This window comes from Nomascus leucogenys, chromosome 22a (assembly GCF_006542625.1).
Source record: "Nomascus leucogenys isolate Asia chromosome 22a, Asia_NLE_v1, whole genome shotgun sequence".
NCBI classification, from domain to species: Eukaryota; Metazoa; Chordata; class Mammalia; order Primates; family Hylobatidae; genus Nomascus; species Nomascus leucogenys.
In genome coordinates, this window is record NC_044402.1 from 101,223,063 (window position 1) to 101,245,176 (window position 22,114).

The window sequence follows — 22,114 nt, forward strand, 5'->3', positions numbered from 1 at the left end:
ATAGACCACCAAGTTTTTGTTTTTAGAGATGGGTTCCCACTATGTTACCTAAGCTGGACTCCAATTCTTGGGCTCAAGCGATCCTCCTGAGTAGCTAGGACTATAGGTGCAAGTCACTGTACTCGGCAAGAGTGAGTCTGGGGTCAAAAGCTTACAGCACCCGGTAGGAATCCCACCCAAGGACTAACCAGGCCTGAGCTTGCTTAGCTTCTGAGTTCAGGTGCATTCAGGGTGGTAGGGCTATAGACTGGTTTTGATTTGGTTGGTCTTTGTTAACAAAGCCCAAGGGACCCTTTTTATGCTCACTTTTCTTCCTTCAGTATTGTATGCCTGGGAATTCTGCTTCTAGCTATAGCAGGATCACTTATTCCAACAAACCCTCTCACTAAAAATAACTAGAAAACCTGGACAAAATGTAAAATACTTAAGTTAAAAAACCCCAAGCAGTTACCAAGGCAGTGATGACTTGACGGGCTAAGATCCCTGAGAAAGGAAAAGGGCGGTCCAAAGGGGTCAACTCTTCAAAGTATTGGGAGAATTTACAAATGACAGCTGAGAGCTGACTGGCGATAAATTGGAGGTTTGCAGTTCCCATGACTTCCTCTTTGGGTTCAGTAATTTGGTAGAAAAGCTCACAGGACTCAGGAAAGCAGTTTACTTCTGGATTACCAGTTTATTATAAAGGATACAACTCAAGAACAGCCAGGTGGAAGAGCTGCCTAGGGCAAGGTACAAGGGAGGTGCATGGGCTTCCAGGCCAACTCCAGATTTCACCATGTTGCCCAGTCAGGTCTTGAACTCCTGGACTCAAGCAATCTGCCTGCCTTGGCATCCCAAAGTATTCAGATTACAGGTGTGAGCCACTACCTGCAGGTGAATTGCTTGAGCCCATGAATTCAAGTCCCAAGTAGCTGGGACTACAGAAGCATGCCACCACACTTGACTATTTTTTAACTTTTTGCAGACAAGATCTTCCTATATTGCCCAAGCTGGTTTCGAACTCCTGGGCTCAAGCAATGTTTTGGGTTCCCAAAGTGTTGGGATTGCAGGCATGAGCCACTGCATCTGGGCAGTGAACTTTTTTTTGGAGATGGGGTCTCACTGTGTCACCCAGGCTGGAATGCAGTAGCATGGTCCCAGCTCACTGCAACCTCCGCCTCCCAGGCTCAAGCGATCCTCCCACCTCAGCGCCACCAAGTAGCTGAGACTACAAGTGCATGCCACCACACCCAGCTAATTTTTCTTTTTTCCTTTTTTTTTTTTTGAGATGGAGTTTTGCTCGTTGCCCAGGCTGGAGTGCAACGGCACGATCTCAGCTCACTGCAATCTCCACCACCTAGGTTCAAGCAATTCTCCTGCCTCAGCCTGCCGAGTAGCTGGGATTACAGGCATGCGCCGCCACACCTGGCTAGTATTTTTTGTAGTTTTAGTAGAGACGGGGTTTCTCCATGTTGGTCAGGCTGGTCTCGAACTCCAGCTAATTTTTCTATCTTTTGTAGAGATGGGGTTTCGCCATGTTGCCCAGGCTGGTCTTGAACTCCTGGACTTAAGCAATCAGTCTGCCTCGGCCTCCCAAAGTGCTGGAATTACAGGAAAGAGCCACTGCACCCCACCCCAGTAAAAACTCTTACAAGTAGGGGTCGGGGGAAGCAAAGGATGTAGAGTTGACAAGGGAGGGTATTGCAATCTTAAATAATGCAGTCAGAGGATACTTCACTGAAATAAATGAACTCTTGAATGACGGGAGGGGAATGTAGATATCTAAGAGGATGGACTATACTTGGTGAGGCTATAGCGCTGCATGTGGGGGAAAAGTAGTCACGTGGTCAGGAAAGTGGAGTGGCACAGGTGATATTGTAGACCTTTTTAAAGGTGACTGTAAATGCTTTGGTAAAACTGACATGGAAGTCATCGGAGGATTTTTTTTTTTTTCCATTTTCTCCCCAAAAGCAGGATCTGAAGCCATTGAAGATTTTTTTTCCCCTTCTGTTTTTCTTTCAATAGTTTTGGGGGAACAGGTAGTTTTTGATTACATAGGTGTTATTTAGTGGTAATTTCTGAAATTTTGGTGCACCCCGTCATTCAAGCAGTGTACACTGTACCCAGTGTGTAGTCTTTTATCCCTCACCTCCCTCCCACCCTTCCCCAAGTCCATTATTCTTATGCCTTTCCGTCCTCATAGCTTAGCTCCCACTTACAAATGAAAACATACAATATTTGGTTCTCCATTCCTGAGTTACTTTACTTAGAATTAATGGTCTGCAGCTCCATCCAGGTTGCTGTGAATACCATATTTTGTTCCTTTTTATGGCTGAGTAGCATTCCCTGGTGTATACATACCTTTTTTTGTGACACAGCCCTCAGGTCCTGAGAACATGTGCCTGATATACCACATTTTCTTTATCCACTCATTGGTTGATGGGCATTTAGGCTGGTTCCGTATTTTTGCAATTGCAAATCATGCTGCTGTACACATCTTTTTCATATAATGACTTCCTCTGGGTAGATACCCAGTAGTCAGATTGATGGATGAAATGACTGGAGATTTTGACATGAGTGATAAAATAGTTTTAATAGGCTTACTCTGGCTGCTATATGTTAATAGATTGGGGATAGGTAGGGTGGGTGAACTGATTGCCCTGGTGGCCCAAATTCTCCACCTCTTTTGCCCTACAACCTTGCAGATCATGATTCTGGATGGAGCTGTGAGTTCTCTAACAAACGGGATGTCAGCAAATTTGCTCTGGACACCATTCCTGAGGAACAAGCCTCAAAGCCTGGAACTAACTGCCTACCTTTTAAACCTAAGAAAATACAAGCCCTTAAGGTTTGGTTTGTCAATCCAATCTAACACATTTTAGTCATACACGTAACTAATGTACTTTTGATTCTCATTGGTACAAATGATTACCCACACCACCACTTACAATGGCAATTTACATAACACAAAATTTAGGATTCAAGCCAGGTGCCATGGCTGAGGCTTGTAATCCCAGCATCTGGGAATACGAAGCGGGCGGATCACTTGAGGCCAGGAGTTCGAGACTGGCCTGGCCAACATGGTGAAATCCGGTCTCTACTAAAAAAACACAAAAATCAGCCAGTCATGGTGGCTGACACCTGTAATCCTGGCTACTCAGGAGGCTGAGGCTCAAGAATTGCTTGAATCCGGGAGGCAGATGTTACAGTGATCATGACACTGCACTCCAGCCTGAGCAGTAGAGCGAGACTCCATCTGCTTACAATCTCTGAGGCCTAATTGCATTTTTTTTTTTTTTTTGAGACAGTCTCATTCTATTACCCAGGCTGGAGTGCAGTGGTGCCATCTGGACTCACTGCAAACTCCGCCTCCCGGGTTCACGCTATTCTCGAGCTTCAGCATCCCCAAGTAGCTGGCATTACAGGTGCTTGCCACCACGGCCGGCTAATTTTTTTTTTAGTAGAGATGGGGCTTCACCATGTTGGTCTTGAACTCCTGGCCTCAAACGATCTGCCCACCTCAGCCTACCGAAGTGCTAGAATTATAGTCGTGAGCCATCGCACCTGGCCAGCATTTAAAAATTCCTGAAAGGAAAGGTAGGAAGGAGAGAGAGACAGAAAGAATCCGCTGAGAGAAAAAGAAAGAGACAAAGAGAGAGAGAGAGAGAAAAGAGAGAGAGAGAAGAAAGCCCCCCAAACCCAAAAAACAACTGTGGAAAGATCTACGCCTCAGGATCCCAAATGGATCAAACATAGATGAAACCAGACAAAAATCTGCTGTATTACACACACTCACACTTGATAAATTCACAGACTCGGCTGCAAAGGAATGAAAGCTCCACCACAGTGTGATTCTGCAAACGACTTCAGATCCTGTGCAACAATTAACAACAAACCGCAATACTAAATTTGAGTAGGAATAAGACAGAACTCTTCTCGGCTAATCTTAAGTTTTGTGTGTCCCATAATCTGGTTTCATTACATTTAACTTAGGGGGCAGTAAGTCTCAATCTTGACAATCCCTAAAATGGAAATGAAGCTAAATTTTCCCAAAGACTTGAGGAAGTCTCCAAAAACAGAAATCTATGTCCATTCTTTAATAGACGTAGAAAGAAGAATGGTACTTAGAACAAACTGTACAGATACATATCAACTTCGTAAGCACAAAAAATTTATTCTGAATAAATCACTTTACAATTACTGAAAAAGATGTTCATTACCTTAGCTATGTACTTAACGAATCAAATTACCCAAACAAAATAAACATGGCAATATAAAAATGTTAGGAATTTACAAAGCTGTACAAATTAACTTAAAATTTAAAAATCAGACTGATACAGTCTATAAGATCTCTTCGAGAGAGCTGTCCAATTATAGATCTATACACTTTTCTTCAGAAGGTCAAAGAAAGGATGCTTTAAGGCTTCTTTGAGAGTAATCCTTTTGGCTGGATCATACTCCAACATTTTCTGAATGAGGTCAAAGAGACGCTCATGTTCAACATCTTGAGAAAGCATAAATTCCTGGAAGAAAAAAAATCATTCAACAGCCTTTTCCACTACCATTTACTATACTATATAACAGTATAGTAAACCATATATATATATATATATATATAAAACCACCATAAAAACAGAAAAGAGGACAGGCACGGTCGCTCATGCCTATAATCCCAGCACTCTGGGAGGCCAAGGCAGGTGGATCACTTGAGGCCAGGAGTTCAAGACCAGCTGGGCCAATATAGTAAAACTTGTCTTTACTTAAAAAAAAAAAGCGTGGTGGCGTGCATCTGTGATCCCAGCTACTTGGGAGGCAGAGACTCGCTTGAGCCCAGGATGCAGAGGTTGCAGTGAGCTGGGCCAAGATCGTGCCACTCTACTCCAGCCTGGACAACAAAGCGAGGCTCGGTCTCAAAAGACAAAACAGAAGAAACTCAAAGTTTTGACTATTTGAGCAATGTCTGAAAGGCTTACCTTCAGAGGTTTACAACGCCTTGAAACATATCTGCCAGCAGAACTGTGTTCATCCCAGTCTAATCGATCGTGGTGAAAATACTTACGTTTCCTAAAAATAAGTCAATATCCATTCATGTTTGTGACTCTGAAAACTTAAAACAGCTAGCAAAGGTATCAATTACTATGCTTTCCCAGATCACTTTTCTAGAGATTTAAATGGCAGCCATGGGATAGAAATGTTACCTGCTTTGCACCAAGGTAATATACTATTTAACCGAAAAAATATTAGTTTTACTTCATCATTTATAAAGTCCTAATCAGCGCCTGAGACTTGGCAGAGTGAAAATTAAAAAAAAAAATTAAGTTCTGGCTGGGCGCGGTGGCTCACGCCTGTAAACCCAGCACTTTGGGAGGCCAAGGTGGGCGGATCACAAGGTCAGGAGATCAAGACCATCCTGGCTAACATGATGAAACCTCGTCTCTACTAAAAATACGAAAAAATTAGCCGGGCGTGGTGGCAAGTGCCTGTAGTCCCAGCTACTTGAGAGGCTGAGACAGGAGAATGGCGTGAACCCGGGAGGCGGAGCTTGCAGTGAGATGAGGTCACGCCACTGCACTCCAGCCTGGGCAACAGAGCAAGACTCCATCTCAAAAAAAAAAAAAAAAAAAAAGAAAAAATAATTAAGTTCTAATCAGTGGATGTGATCAAATGATACTAAGGATGTCACTAACTGTTAAAACGTACCTGGTTTTCTGTATCATATGTTTTGGTAGAGGTCCAAGAATCCTTTCCATCATTGCTAAATGCTCCTTACTATCATGTGTCTAGAAATAAAATAAAAACAGACTTGGGGAAGATGACCACCAAAACAGACATAGTCAAAGCTGACAGCAAAAAAACATTAAGGCTTGCAGAACAAACTCGCCAATGATTTCCTACATGGACACAGATAATTGCTTATATACTTAAAGAAGTTTTAAATAAAACAATTATGAAAAAAACATGAATCAGTTTCATTTTTACTTATGCTTAGCTACAATTAATAGTCTATAATGGGGGAAGCAAAAGCATTTATTCAAATAAACAGACACCTTTCTTGTGCAAAGCAAGGTTGAAATAGATCATTGTCACTTACTGGAAATACGGTAAACCCAAGATAGTATTCAATAAGAATGCATCCTATACTCCAGACATCACATGGTTGGGACCACCCTAGGGCTGCAAAGCAAAGCAAAATGTAAGGAAAAAAAAATACTCAATGTTTGTTAAGGAAATTAAAAAGTTAGTTAACAGTAATATTTTTTTAAAAAAACATATGTAATGTAGGCTGGGCACAGTGGCTCACACCTGTAATCCCAGCACTTTGGGAGGCCAAGATTGGAGAACTGCTTGAGCTCAGGAGTTCAAGACCAGCCTGGACAACACAGTGAGATCCCATCTCTATTTATATATATATATAAATATCTATCTATCTATCTATCTATCTATCTATCTATCTATCTGAATTGGCTGGGCACGGTGGCTCACGCCACAGGCATAATCCCAGGCTTTTGGGAGGCCGAGGTGGGTAGAACACAAGGTCAGGGGATCGAGACCATCCTGACTACATGGTGAAACCCTGTCTCTACTAAAAATACAGAAACAAAATTAGCCGGGTGTGGTGGCAGGCACCTGTTAGTCCCAGCTACTCAGGAGGCTGAGGTGGGAGAATGGCATGAACCTGGGAGGCGGAGCTTGCAGTGAGCCGAGATCGCGCCACCGCACTCCAGCCTGGGTGACAGAGCGAGACTCCATGTCAAAAAGAAAAAAAAAAAAAAAAAAAAAGGCCGGGTGCAGTGGCTCACGCCTGTAATCCTAGCACTTTGGGAGGCCAAGGCGGGTGGATCACGAGGTCAGGAGATCGAGACCACGGTGAAACCCCGTCTCTATTAAAAATACAAAAAATTAGCTGGGTGTGGTGGTACACGTCGGTAATTCCAGCTACTCGGGAGGCTGAGACAGGAGAATGGCGTGAACCCAGGAGACGGAGCTTGCAGTGAGCCATGATCGCGCCACTGCACTCCAGCCTGGGCGACAGAGTGAGACTCTGTCTCAAAAATATATATATATATATTTATATATGTATATACATGCATACACGTATATACATACATACACGTATATACACACATACACGTATATACACACATACACGTATATACATACAGGTATATATACACATATATGTATATGTACACACACACACACACACACACACACACACACACATATATGCAACGTAATGTTTGAGCTGGAAGATCCTAAAGCAATCACTTAATCCAAGGTTAAATACAACATATATGGCCAGGCGCAGTGGCTCATGCCTGTAATCCCAGCACTTTGCAAAGCCAAGGCAGGCAGATTGCTCCAGGTCAGCAGTTTGAGACCAGTCTGCCAACATGGTGAAACCCCATCTCTACCAAAAAATATGAAAATTAACCAGGTGTGGTGGTGGGTGCCTATAATCCCAGCTACTCAGGAGGCTGAGGCAGGAGAATTGCTTGAACCCAGGAGGCAGAAGTTGCAGTGAGCCAAGATTGCACCACTGCACTCCAGCCTGGGCGACAGAGCAAGTCTCCGTCTAAAAAATAAATGATAAAAATAAATACATTATATAGTGTTATATATAGTCTGGAATATAATAGGCATTAAACAATTTTCTGAGATGGAGTCTCGCTCTGTCGCCCAGGCTGGAGTGCAGTGGCGCAATCTTGGCTCACTGCAACCTCCACCTCCCGGTGTTCAAGCAATTCTCCTGCCCCAGCCTCCCGAGTATAGCTGGAACTACTGACGTGTACCACCACACCCAGCTAATTTTTTGTATTTTTAGTAGAGATGGGGTTTCACCATGTTAGCCAGGATGGTCTCGATTTCCTGACCATGTGGTCTGCCCGCCTTGGCATCCCAAAGTGCTGGGATTACAGATGTGAGCCACCGCACCCCATCTGGCATTAAACAATTACATTAAAAACCCTACCACGTATTACAAATGTGAAAACAATTCCAGAAAGGGTAAGCCACTTGCTCAAATTCCCAGAGCTAATTATCTGGTACAATTGAGAGCTTAAAATCCTTAATGCACTTCATGATACTAATCCCTTAAAGAGAAAATGATAAAGCCCCACAAGTAAGACCTAAAACTGCAAAATAATTTTAAGTCTCAATAAGGAAATACAAAGGTTCTCAAAGGACAATTAATACTCACCTAAAATAACTTCAGGTGCTCTATAATGTCTTGTAGATACCAATGTACTGTGATGTTCATCATCATATGTTGCACTACCAAAATCTACAACTTTAATATCTGGATTTATTAAGGTGCGTTCATCACGTTTCTGAAAATCATAAATGATGGTTAAGAAGGCATAAGCTATTAAGGCATAAGATATTCACTTTATGAATATTTTGGAAGACTTACTATTTTGGCATTATATGCCTCTGTGTAGTCAGACTGCACAAATAAGATGTTTTCAGGCTTTAAGTCTGTGTGAGTCAACTTATTACTGTGCAAAACTGAGAATAAAGAGAAAGTTGCTGTAATCAGAAACCACCAAACCAAACCAAACCACCAAACCCCACAACAGGCCGGGTGCAGTGGCTCACGCCTGTAATCACCTGAGGTCAGGAGTTCAAGACCAGCCTGACCAATATGGTAAAACCCTGTCTCTACTAAAATTACAAAAATTGGCCAGGTGTGGTGGCGTGCGCCTGTAGCTACTTGGGAGGCTGAGGTAGGAGAATCACTTGAACCGGGGAGGCAGAGTTTGCCGTGAGTGAAGACTGCGCCACTGCACTTCGGCCTCAGCAGCAAAGCGAGACTCCGTCTCAAAAAACAAAAAACCCAACAAAAAACCTGATTCCCTTCCCAAAGAAGAATGGTCAACATTCCAGTCGGCTAGAAAATCACCAGTAACTATAACTCACTACCTCTTATGAAGCTTTCTTTTATGAGATATACCACGCCTTAATTTTTACCCAGCATTCGAAGTTACTATTTTTTTGCATCAGAAAAGTCTAAATCATAGTCTGCAACACAGTATGTTGTTATATGATGGGTATCCTACTTACTGAATGAAATGTACACTGCTGGATCAACAGCCTGTAATCAAATCTCTTCATACCTACTCTTCCTCCCCCTTTATTTTTAATCAAATAAAAATTGTACACACTTAGGATGCACATTTTGATATATTCTGTGGAATGGATAAAACCAGCAAATTACCGAAGATATACCAAGAACTTACAATTCACAGACTTGCATATCTGATACGCCATCTTTCTGATATGATCCAGTCGAAATGGTAGAAAACCATTTTCTTTAATGAAGTCGTAAGTACTAAGTCCCAGTAGTTCAAAAACAATGCAAATGTGACCATGATGCTCAAACCATTCCAACATCTGGACACAGCGGCTACAAACACATGAAAAATAGCCAAGTATAGTTGCTCCTAAGTTAAATATACCTGACACCACTTCCCAAATTCTAATCTGATACTTACAAAGTACTGTTGGGGTCTGTTGTATTCAAGTGTTCCAGAACTTGTATTTCCGAGCGAGCAGCTTCACAGTATCTATCCACATTTTTAACTATTTTTACTGCTACGTGTCTACCTCCCCTGTTAGAAAGATGCATGCAAATTTAAGAATGACAGACATGATGCTCAATTCCAGGTATTACTGTCTTCAAACTGTACTACTTCTACTCTGACCCACTGTATTTTTTTTTAATTTATGGTTTAGTGTTCAGTTCTGGTTCTATTACATGCTGAATGACACAAATTTTTTTCATCAAACCACCACTCACATGAGTTTTTTCGTATTTCAGCTAAACAACTTCTTCCTATATGGTACCTGTCACTGTCAAACATTATCTCAAATGTTCTTTTAGTCCAGGTTGCCAGAAGAGTTAGGATACAGTGGGGACAGAGTAAAGAGCTCTAGGGCCGGGAGCAGTGGCTGTCATGCCTGTAATCCCAGCACTTTGGGAGGCCGAGGGTAGCAAATCACTTGAGGTCAGAAGTTTGAGACCAGCCTGGCCAACATGGTGAAACCCTATCTCTACCAAAAATATGAAAATCAGCCAGGCACAGTGGTGTGTGCCTGTAATCCCAGCTTCCTGGGAGGCTGAGGCAGGAGAATTACTTGAACTCGGAAGGTGGAGGTTGCAGTGAGCCAAGATTGCACCACTGCACTCCAGCCTGGGTGACAGACAAAGACTCCATCTCAGGGAAAAGAAAAATAAACAAAAAATGAGCTCTAGCTCTCATGTCCTTACCAATCAATAGTAGGAAGCCTCCTCAAAAATGCTTTGCCATTCAGGAAGAGGAAGAACAATAACAACAACAACAACAACAAACAGGGAACTAAAAAAAAAAAAAAAAAAAGGTAACGGAAAAAATTCTATACTATCTTAAGAAATTTCATGGCTGGAGCCGGGCACTCATGCCTGTAATACCAGCACTTTGGGAGGCTGAGGTGGGCAGATCACCTGAGGTCAGGAGTTCGAGACCAGCCTGGCCGACACAGTCAAACTCTGTCTCTACTAATACAAAAAATAGCTGGGCATGGTGACGCATGTCTGTAGTTCCAGCTACTCAGAAGGCTGAGGCAGGAGAATCACCTGAACCCGGGAGGCAGAGGGTGCAGTGAGCTGAGATTGCGCCACTGCACTCCACCCTGGGTGACAGAGCGAGACTCCATCTCGAGAAAAAAAAAAAAAAATTTCAGTCAGTAGTTTGATAAACATACATAATTAAACTTGGGACACCAAGTTATCTCCGGCTATGTTATCAGAATGAATTATGGCACTTTCTAAAAATATAGATTCCTAGGTAACTACCCTGAAAAGGTCTGGGGTAGGCAAACCTCTGGAGGGGGATCTTAACATAAAACCAAGGCTGAGAACCACTAATATGGTGAGGAAAAAAATATGGCCTAACAACAGTGTCCAGTTGAACAACAAAACAATACTTTCAGAACAATATAAAGTGTGTTCTCAGCCTAAAATTAGAAACTATACATACTATTAGTAGCTGTTTAAAAAATATGAAGGGGCAAGTACCTCTAACTGGAAGTTTCTTACATCCAAGTAAAAAAGAGTACGAAGATATGTATCTAACTCATGGTCAGACCACTTTCTAAAGCTAAATCAATTACCCATATTGCCAACTTCCCTAAATGTAATCCCAACATGGGAAACTTACGCTTTATGATCGATGCACTCCACAACTTTTCCAAAAGCTCCTTCACCTAAAGTATCAAGAATTTCATCTAAAAGAGAGAAATAAATCTCAGTCATATCAAGAAGTGGAAACAATGTACTTATCACAATAAACGCTATCAATGTAGATTATTCTAGTTGATGCTACAAATTTCCTTATCACTAGGTATTTTATTGGTCAACACCATCAAAAAACATAATTATTAGGTCTAATTTCATTAATTTGATTACTGTTCTGGAAGTTCTGTATAACATTACATTTCTAAAGAAAGCAAAAATACAATCCCCCCCACCAAAAGAAATGGAAAAATAAAACAAAAAAAAAAAGAGAAAGAAAAAAAAGATTTCCAAATCCCTGAAAGCTTAATCTATATATAGATTATGTTATCTGAAAAGTTAATAAGTGTTGAAAAATATTCTATACATCTTGCACTTAGTACGTCTCCACTCTGACAGATCAGGTGACCCTCCTCATCATCCTCTACACTCCTGGTTCTTTTCCTTCGGTGACTCTTCTGGAAACGTCAAGTGGGCGGCACCAAGATCATCCAGCCAATCAATATACCCGAGTGAATTCAGGGCAGAATACGAAATTCATTCAGCGGGGAGATATTCAGGCATTCAGATACACGCCAGGCCACAAACGGTTGGCAGGAGCAATTTCAAATTCAGTCCCCAGAAATTCACAGGGCACATAGTTTATGTTAACAGGAGAAAAACATGGCAAGGAACAGATTTTCAGATAAGATACTCAAAGTGGCAAGGCAACAAAACATAATACAATTGTTTTTCTTAAAAAAAAAAAATGCTTAGTTGTAGCATTCACTGAAACATAATTTTTTAGTTTCTAGTGTTCTAATTTAATGTTGCAAAATCGTAGGATTTAACATTTACTTGTCAAAGTAGATGGTGGCCAAATTAAGATTTCCTAGCTAATCTAAGAAAACAAGTATTATAACAGTAAATAAAATTAAAGTGCTAATTTTGGGGAAAAAAAGATTTGGCATACAAGAATAACACTACAGCATTTTTAATGTCATCTGAGCTGATCTCCAAACTAATATATAACCCAAAACAGTTCAAATCTGTTCTGGTTTGTTTAGTGAAAGAAGGGTTAGAAAACATGACTTGTTAGAACAAAGCAGCATACCTAATCCTAAATTATACAAAAATAAAATGCCTGTTCTACTTTTGTGATTTCAATAGATCAAAACTAGTCAGGTTTCTTGAAGTACCACAAAAAATTAGAATATTTTGAATATTTTGTTTATTTTAGAATATTTTGTAATCATTTTCAACTAATCTAAATTAAATCAATTAACTCCATCATTTCACTGGAATGTCAATTAGGAGCCAACCAATAATTAAATTATAGAACTAAATGTGTACTTTATTTCCGGAATTTCCTATCCAATGCACAAACACAAAAAATCCTGCAGGTTAAAACTGAGATAATTTCATCTTAAAACTTTCTCAAATAATCAAACACAATAATTCAAGTTTCCCTGTTCCACATGGGATATAAAATTTCCAAAATGTTTTAAAAACGTTCATACCCCATGTGAACGACGATGTGAAGTACTGTGGTGAATCCTGTGTTTGCTTTTATAACTACTTCTTCCACTTCTACCAGAGGACTTGCTACTATGGTTCTGATACCGGCTTTCATGGTCTCTTTGGCGATGTCCAGGTTCACATCCTTGAGTGTAGTCATTTCTGTACTCATCAATGTAGCGTCGACTATGATAATCTTTCTCATTTATAGACCTACTTTCCAAATAATGGCTAGAGAAATAAAAATTATTTTCAATGTTTTATGCTAAGACCAAATATCCTCACATTCTCTCAAGACAGCACCTAGACTCCCCCACAACCAGCTTAATTTTACAAACATTACAAACCATCAAAATCTCTCACTGGAGGCCAGGCGCGGTGCCTCACGCCTGTAATCCTAGCACTTTGGGAGGCCAAGGCGGGTGGATCACCTGAGGTCAGGAATTCAAGACAGGCCTGACCAACATGGAGAAACCCCGTCTCTACTAAAAATACAAAAAAAAAAAAAAAAAAAAAAAAAAAAAAAAAAAAATTAGCCGGGCGTGGAGGCGCATGCCTGTAATCCCAGTTACTCGGGAGGCTGAGGCAGGAGAATCGCTTGAACCCAGGAGGCGGAGGTTGCGGTGAGCCGAGATCGCGCCATTGCACTCCAGCCCGGGCGACAAGAGTGAAAACTCCGTCTCAAAAAAAAAAAAAAAAAAAAAAATCTCTCACTGGAAACACAAAGGAATGGTAGTAATCAGGTACTTATTTTAAGTGATACTAGTTTTGTCTAGTAATGTATTGTTATATTCAGATATTTTAAGTATCCTCCTTACCTGTCACACATTTTAGAGTGATTGTATTTGCAGCGCTTGTTCTCCCGGGCACTGCTATGTGATCTCTTCCTTCTTTTATGACTGCTGCTGCTCCTCCATTTTCCATAATCCCAATCCTTGTCATCCCAGTCAGGACAGTAAGTTCTCTTTGAGTGTCTCATCTACATAAAAGGCAAGTTTTTCCTAGTTAAATTGTAACCCACACTGAGCTGTTTAAAATTCTTATTTACAAAGGTCCCCTCCTGACCTCGTTTTAAAACCAAAATTCAAGAATCATTGTCACCCAATCTGAAATCACTGATAAATCCAATGACTGTGTTGTCCCATATTCAGCAGTTTGATCTGCAGTTTGAACTTTATTCACAGGCACTCTGCCGTAGTCATATCATACCCAGATTTATTGGAAGAATGCAAAAAAAAAAAAGTAAAAAGTAGAGGGAGGAATCACAATTTACTAATTTTGGTAAATTTTACCCCTGCACAAATATAGCACTATAGAAGTCCACGTTGTCAGGCCTCTGAGCCCAAGCTAAGCCATCATATCCCCAGTGACCTGCACGTATACATCCAGATGGCCTGAAGCAACTGAAAATCCACAAAAAAAAGTAAAAATAGCCTTAACTGATGACATTCCACCATTGTGATTTATTTCTACCCCAACCTAACTGATCAATGTACTTCGTAATCTCCCCCTCCCTTAGGAAGGTTCTTTATAATCTCCGCTACCCTTAAGAAGGTTCTTTGTAATTCTTCCCACCCTTGAGAATGTACTTTGTGAGATCCACCCCCTGCCCCAAAACATTGCTCTTAACTCCACCGCCTATCCCAAAACCTGTAAGAACTAACGATAATCCCACCACCCTTTGCTGACTTTTTCGGACTCAGCCCGCCTGCACCCAGGTGAAATAAACAGCCATGTTGCTCACACAAAGCCTGTTTAGTGGTCTCTTCACAGACACGTGAAACACACGTCATTCTCCCCGTTTAAACGTGTACCAGAAACTAGTCTCCAACTCAAATGCAATCATACATGTTCCCCACCAACACCGCATTACTGATTACTGCAAACGTAGTAACCAGAGTTGTATTTGAGTTGCTGAATCATCACACAGAATCATCATTATTGAGTATTTCCGTAAACAGACAAATGAAACTACCAAAGACTTTAATCACACACGAAGGCAACGGTGGCATGAGAATATAAAAACAACACTGTCTTTCCAGTACCACTCCCAAGCACACACGACATAGTTTATCCTAAACGCAATGTTAACACAATCAATCTGGGAATGGTAGGAGCCACCTTCTTTTCAGAAACGCTTCGAGCAAAATCGAAAATCTCTAACCTAACAACTTGAAAAAGACATTATATAGAAATTACTTCATCAACTGCCGTTCTTTCTTACCGGCGGGACCACTCTGTCTTCCGCTACAATTCTTTTTTTAACGCCAAATTTAGCGGTGGGGGTTGTATACTAATTTTCGTGACACTAGTAACTATTAAGTTCTGATAACGCACTACCATTGGACCGGCCTGAGTATAATTTTTAAAGCCCTCCAATTGGGTCGGGGGCCGTGGTTTATGCCTGTAATCCCAGCACTTTGGGAGGCCGAAGCAGGAGGGTTGCTTGAGCCCAGGAATTCGAGACCAGCCAGGGCAACATTGCCAGACCCCGCCTCTATAAAAAATAAAAAATTAACCGGTTGGTGGCGCGCGCCTGTAGTCTCAACTACTCAGGAGGCTGAGGTGGGAAGATCACCTGAGCCCGGATGTCGAGGCTGCAGTGAGCCATCATTGCGCCACTTGCACTCCTGCCTGGGCGACAGGGGCGAGACCTTGTCTCAAAAAAAGAAAAAAAGGAAGCTGGGCGCGGTGGCTCACACCTGTAATCCCAGCACTTTGGGAGGCCGAGGCGGATGGATCACCTGAGGTCAACAGTTTGAGGCCAGCTTAATATGGTGAAACTCTGTCTCTACTAAAAATACAAACATTAGCCCGGCGTGGTGGCGGGCCCCGGTAATCCCAACTACTCCGGAGGCTGAGTCAGGAGAATCGCTTGAACCCAGGAGGAGGAGACTGCAGCGACTCGAGATCGCGCCACTACACTCTAGCCTGGGCGACAGAGCGAGACTCCAAAAAAGGAAAACAAAACAAAAAAGCTCCAACTGCTAACCCAAGAGGAGTGGGCTGAAACGCCATCGCATAAAATTCCCGGTCACCTGACTTCTGTCACAACGCTCCTTCAAATACACCTCGGCATTTCTCTTTCCTTGGGTTCCTAAATCTGGTTTTTGTTAACACCACTGAGGACAAAGCCACTCGCGATGTTTACGCCGACCCTTTAATCATTAGACATTAACTGTAACCCCTACGGGTTCCGTCTCTTTCTCCACTTGCACATTCTGGAACCCCAGCAAACCCCACCCACAGCAGGGAGCCTCGCCTTTCCGGCCACAGGGCCGAAGCCGGCCTCCGCCCAACCGCCATCTTACAGCTCCGCTGAGGCGGTCCACAACATGGCGCCCGCCCGACCCTCCCGCGTCAGGAGGCGCCGCTCCCTCAGCGGAGGGCGGACGCTCCAAAAGGGCGGCCGGCCTAGCAAACACCGTAACTACCCCCGCAGGCCGGATCCGGCGGCGACGGGCTCGGCCGCGCAGGAAAGAGGGGCGCGCCGCCATTGTGCAGCCTGGGAGGGAAGGGAGCAGGCAGTCGTCGCGCCGGGGACGGCGGGCAGCAAACAAGCGGGAAGAGGGGGCATCGCCAGGCGCCCGCGAGGCTCACAGGAACGGCCCTGTCACCTAGTCCGCTCCCTCCTGCGTCTTACCGTCCTGGAGAAAGACTCCAAGTCGAAGGAGACAAAGCTTGTAACGCAATAACAGGAATCACGCAGCTGACTGCGTCGCGCACCAACAACAAAATGGAGCTGACAGCTGCTGCGTCGGGACTCGTCTCGAAAACACTGATGACGCAGCGAGCGCGTCTCCGCCGCGGGGCGGGGCACGCACGGGGCGGGGCTTGCACGGGGGGAGCAGGCGGAAAGGGCGGGCATGGAGGGCGTGGAGGGCGTGGCGCGCGCGTGACCACCATGGGCTCAGGCGCCAGGGCGGGAACCAGAGCCGGCTGTGGCGGATGAAAGGAAGCCGTCGGCACGTTTTCCCCACTCACTGACAATTGTTTTTGAGCGCTAGAACAAGGAACAACTTGTGAACAAGGAAAAATGAGGGAATCAGTATACACAATAGCATGTACCCTGCTGGCGACCACTAAAACAATTGCTTTAAAACTAATACTTAGGCCGGGCGCGGTGGCTCACGCTTGTAATCCCAGCACTTTGGGAGGCCGAGGCGGGCGGATCACGAGGTCAGGAGATCGAGACCACGGTGAAACCCCGTCTCTACTAAAAATACAAAAAATTAGCCGGGCGTGGTGGCGGGCGCCTGTAGTCCCAGCTGCTCGGAGAGGCTGAGGCAGGAGAATGGCGTGAACCCGGGAGGCGGAGCTTGCAGTGAGCCGAGATCGCGCCACTGCACTCCAGCCTGGGCGACAGAGCAAGACTCCGTCTCAAAAAAAAAACAAAAAAAAAAACTAATACTTCACGGCGCGGTGGGTCACGCCTGTAACCCTAGCACTTTGGGAGGCCGAGGCGAGCAGATCGCTTGAGCCCAGGATTTCGAGACCAGTCTGGGCAGCATAGCGGGACCCCTGTCTCTAAAAAATAAATAAATAAAAATATACCACTAGCGTCAGATGGCTTCAAATTACTAATGGGATCAGTGTGAGCCAACAGAAATCAATGTTCTGCACCTTGATCCTCATGGTGCCTGCATTAGGCCCAACGTGGGCAGCCAGCATACCTCCCTGTCTATGATACTTTTATGGCTGTAACTGAGCACACATTCTAAGAATAAGCTCCTTGATAAGTTTTGAAGGGAAGGCCAGAGTCAAAGATACAGAGTGGCAGCTCTACAGCAAATGCGGCCTTTATGTCCAGCCTAAGACCTACAGAAGTAGGGAATCAGCCTAATGCCAGTGCCCACCAGTGGGGTACTTTTAGGTATGGGCGGGAGGGGCCTGGGCCATATGGCTTGCTGGCTTGCTGCCCTGCAGGATGTTAAGATGTTCCCATAATGAGGCGGTTCTGGCCCTTGTTCCCACGGAATGTGGTGGTAGTTTTTTTTTTTTTTTTTTTTTGAGACGGAGTCTTGCTCTGTCGCCCAGGCTGGAGTGCAGTGGCATGATCTCCGCTCACTGCAACCTCTGCCTCGTGAGTTCAAGCGATTCTCCTGTCTTGGCTTCCCCAGTAGCTGGGACTGCAGGTGCGCACCACCACCTCCCCGCTACTTTTTGTATTTTTAGTAGAAACTCCTGACCTCAGGTGATTCACCTGTCTCGGCCTCCCAAAGTGCTGGGATTACAGGTGTGAGCCACCACGCCCCCCGGGGAATGTGGTGTTCTTTGCACTTTCTCCCGGCAGAATATGATGGGGTGTTTCTTTAGTTGCGCCTTTGTCCGTTTTGTGGTCAGGTGGTTAGGCAGGATGTTTCTCATAGCCCGAACCCCCGTGGAATGTTTCACTTTGACCAAGGTCTGCAAAATAGCGGGTGGGGGAGACGGGGCAGGGCAGAGGGCAAGGATTTACAAAATGGTGCAGTTTGGACTAACACTCCTAAAACCAAAAAAACATATTTGCACCACTAATTAAAAGTGGCAGAGTTTAGAATAAAACTTGGAGGAGGCCAGACGCGGTGGCTCACGCCTGTAATCCCAGCACTATGGGAGGCCAAGGCGAGTGGATCACGAGGTCAGGAGTTCAAGACCAGCCTGGCCAAGATGGTGAAACCCCGTCTCTATTAAAAATACAAAAAATTAGCTAGGTGTGGTGGCAGGCATCTGTAATCCCAGCTACTTGGGAGGCTGAGGCAGGAGAATTGCTTGAACTCGGGAGACGGAGGTTGCAGTGAGTCAAGATCACAACATTGCACACCACCCTGGGCAATAGAGTGAGACTCCATCTCAAAAAAAAAAAAAAATTGCTTGAACCCTGGAGGCAGAGGTTGCAGTCAGCCGAGATTGCACCACTGCATTCCAGCCCAGACGACAGAGTGAGACTCCGTCTCAAAAAAAAAAAAAGTCACTAGTATAACTGGCACTGTTACAGTAGGTAGCTAGTCAGGTATGAACAAAGCAAGAGATAGCTCCCCCCAAACACACACTAGGAGTGTCGGGCAACCATCAGGTGAGATGGTCAGGTGGTTATTAACTGTCTTGCTGAAGTAGTAATTGGTCACAGCTGGCACCAGGGAACGGCAGTCTCCTAATAGAAAACACCTGAAACTGGTGAGCAGCAGCTTCCCAGTAAGATCTCAGGAGTTGGGCGAGCGGGGAGAAGTAATGCAAGACCCTGGAAGTATGCCAATGTATATAAACCCCCAAGTTAAAAGCTCAAGCCACACACTTATTTTTCAAGTCGCCCGCTTGGTCCTCTTCCAAGCATACTTTCCTTCCTTTCATTCCTCCCCTAAAGCTTTTTAATAAACTTTCACTCCTGCTCTAAAACGTGCCTCACTCTCTCCTTCTGCCCCTCAGTCGAATTCTTTCTTCTGAGGAGGCAAGAATTGAGGTTGCTGCAGATCTGTACAGATACAGATTCGCTGCTAGTAAAAAGCCTCTCAGTTTAGCGGAAGATATAAATGGTGACAAGAGGATAGCAGTAAGCTAACTCCAAACTAGTCAAGAAAGAATCAAAACATTAATTAGACCAGCCATTGGAAGAAATGAGACAAACCAAGAACTGACGCCAAGACAAAAACATTTTGAGACGGAGTTTTGCTCTTGTCGCCCAGGCTGGAGTCCATTGGCACGATCTCAGCTCACCGCAACCTCCGCCTCCCGGGTTCAAGCAATTCTCCTGCCTCAGCCTCCTGAGTAGCTGGGATTACAGGCATATGCCACCACGCCCAGCTAATTTTGTATTTTTAATAGAGACAGGTTTTCTGCATGTTGGTCAGGCTGGTCTCGAACTCCCAACCTCAGGTGATCTGCCCGCCTTGGCCTCCCAAAGGGCTGGAATTACAGGTGTGAGCCACTGCGCTCGGCTGGTATAAGTTTTAGGAACATCCAAATCCAACCACTGTGATCTAGGCAGTGAGCAGAATATGGTCTTGATGAAATCAATAGTAGAACCCAATGAATGGCTTGATGAGGTGAGAGCCCTGTGGTGGACATGAATGTTAGGAGAGCAGCTTCCACTTAATTACTACATGCCAAAAGCTTTACACACATTTAACCCTCACAATTGTCTTCTGAGTTATTATTTATGGATGAGAATACTAAAGCTCAGAGATGTTAACTTGCCTAAAGTTACACTGTAAGGGACACAGCTGTGATTCAAACACAGACCAGAACTCCACAAACTGGTGCCTTTAACTAGTTCATTGCATTTTTCAAATGGATATTCTGTAAAGCTCCACTCTTCAATATTTTCAAAGATATGCCTTATGTTCTCACTTGTAATATAACCAAGTATCCTAGCCTTGAAATGCATTTTAAAGTTTTTTTTTTGACACAGTCTCTCTCTGTTTCCACGCTGGAGTGCAGAGGTGCAATCTCAGCTCACTGCGACCTCCGCCTCCCAGGTTCAAGCAATTCTCCTGCCTCAGCATCCCAAGTAGCTGGGACTACAGGCACGTGCCACCACGCCCAGCTAATTTTTGTATTTTTAGTAGAGACGGGGTTTCACCAAGTTGGCCAGGATGGTCTCAATCTCTTGAACTTATGATCCGCCTGCCCTGGCCTCCCAAAGCGCTGGGATTACAGGCGTTGAGCCACCGTGCCTGGCCCTTTCTTTCTTAATTTCAGAATGTAGTCTTGTTAAAACCGTTTCCCTCCCTTTCCCGCCTCACACTCCTTTATACTATGCACATTTATCTAACTGTACGCTTGTTAAACTTACACTATACACTCTTATCTATAGGGGCTTAACTGTTGCTCAGGCTGGAGTCCAGTGGCATGACCATGGATCACTGCAGTCTCTACTTCCCTAGCTCAAGCAATCCTCCCACCTCAGCCTTCTAAGTAGCTGGGGCTACAGGTGTGTGCCACCACATCTGGCTATTTTTTTTTTTTTTTTCCAATTTTTAGTAGATTCAAGTTCTCACTATGTTGCCCAGGCCAGTCTAAAACTCCTGGGCTCAGGTGATCCTCCCACCTTGGCCTCCCAAAGTGCTGCAATTTATAGGTGTGAGCCACTGTGCCTGGCCCATCAAGGGCTAATCGTGACATATACCAGGCTTGGAAACCCAGCTGCAAAATTCCAGAGATTACCTTAAGGTGGTTAGTCAACAACCCAGCCATTGTTGAGATGATGCCAGCCCCCGCTCCGGGTGGACCACAACTCAAGATAGCCACCAGAGCAAGCCACAGAGATCTGAAACCCTGCACCACTCCCGCATGCCTCCCATTCTAAGTTCCCTTTTTAAGCCCCTCTCCCCAGCCTAAAGTTCAAAATGATTTCTTTAAGGTACTAGCTTTGGCCATTTCCCCACTGCTATCTCTGGAATAAAGTCACTTTCCTTTTACTGCATCTCCTCCCTGTTATTGACTTTGCAAGTGGTGTGCAGCCCAGCCTGCATTCAGTTACAATAAATGGGAGCTAAATCTTGGATTCACATGGACCAAAAGATGGGAACAGTGGACACTGGGGACTCCAAAAAGGAGGAGGAAGGGGCAGGGGCAAAGGCTGAAAAGCTTCCTTTTGGGCACTGTGTTCACTATCTGGGTGACAGGATCAGTAGAAGCCCAAACCTCAGCACCATGCATTATACACTTGTAACAAACCTGCCTCCTGAATCTAAAATTAAAAAAAAGATATGCTTTAAAAAATGTCCATGAGCAGGCCGGGTGTGGTGGCTCAGGCCTGTAATCCCAGCACTTTGGGAGGCCAAGGTGGACAGATCACCTGAGGTCAGGAGCTCGTGACCAGCCTGGCCAACATGGTGAAACCCTGTCTCTACTAAAAACACAGAAAAACAATAGCTAGGCATGGTGGCAGATGCCTGTAATCCCAGCTACTCGGGAGGCTGAGGCAGGAGAATCACTTGAGCCTGGGAGGCGGAGGTTGCAGTGAGACGAGATTGTGCCATTGTACTCCAGCCTGAGTGACAAGAGTGAGACTATGTCTCAAAAAAAAAAAAAAAAAAAAAAAAGTCCATGAGCAAATCAGCTGGGAAATGTTGAGTGTTTACTGTATTCCAAGACATCTTTTTTTTTTTGAGATGGAGTCTCACACTGTCGCCCAGGCTGGAGTGCAATAGCTCGATCTTGGCTCACTGCAACCTCTGCCTCCCAGGTTCAAGTGATTCTCCTGCCTCAGCCTCCCAAGTAGCTGGGACTACAGGCGCCCGCCACCATGCCCAGCTAATTTTTTATATTTTTAGTAGAGACAGGGTTTCACCATGTTAGCCAGGATGGTCTTGATCTCCTGACCTCGTGATCCGCCCATCTTGGCCTCCCAAAATGCTGGGATTATAGGAGTCAGCCACCACACTC

The 22,114-nt window shown here is 44.2% G+C and overlaps 1 protein-coding gene across 2 annotated transcripts; it reads right to left on the bottom strand.

Annotated features, from left to right (window-relative positions):
* Window positions 1-4,133: 4,133 nt before the first annotated feature.
* On the bottom strand, window positions 4,134-16,567 carry CLK1 (CDC like kinase 1). Of its 2 annotated transcripts, XM_030803572.1 has the most exons (13): window positions 16,392-16,567; window positions 13,567-13,727; window positions 12,751-12,979; window positions 11,619-11,709; window positions 11,178-11,244; window positions 9,474-9,590; window positions 9,219-9,385; window positions 8,393-8,487; window positions 8,180-8,309; window positions 6,071-6,153; window positions 5,680-5,759; window positions 4,953-5,043; window positions 4,134-4,502 (listed from the first exon to the last, which is right to left on the bottom strand). In XM_030803572.1, exons 2-13 carry the CDS (start codon window positions 13,725-13,727, stop codon window positions 4,359-4,361), a joined length of 1,455 nt encoding a protein of 484 aa, XP_030659432.1. In that variant the 5' UTR covers window positions 16,392-16,567; the 3' UTR covers window positions 4,134-4,358. The 2 variants fall into 2 exon arrangements, with proteins under 2 accessions (XP_030659432.1, XP_030659433.1); XM_030803573.1 differs by lacking the exon at window positions 11,619-11,709 and having other exon boundaries at window positions 16,392-16,525.
* Window positions 16,568-22,114: the final 5,547 nt, after the last annotated feature.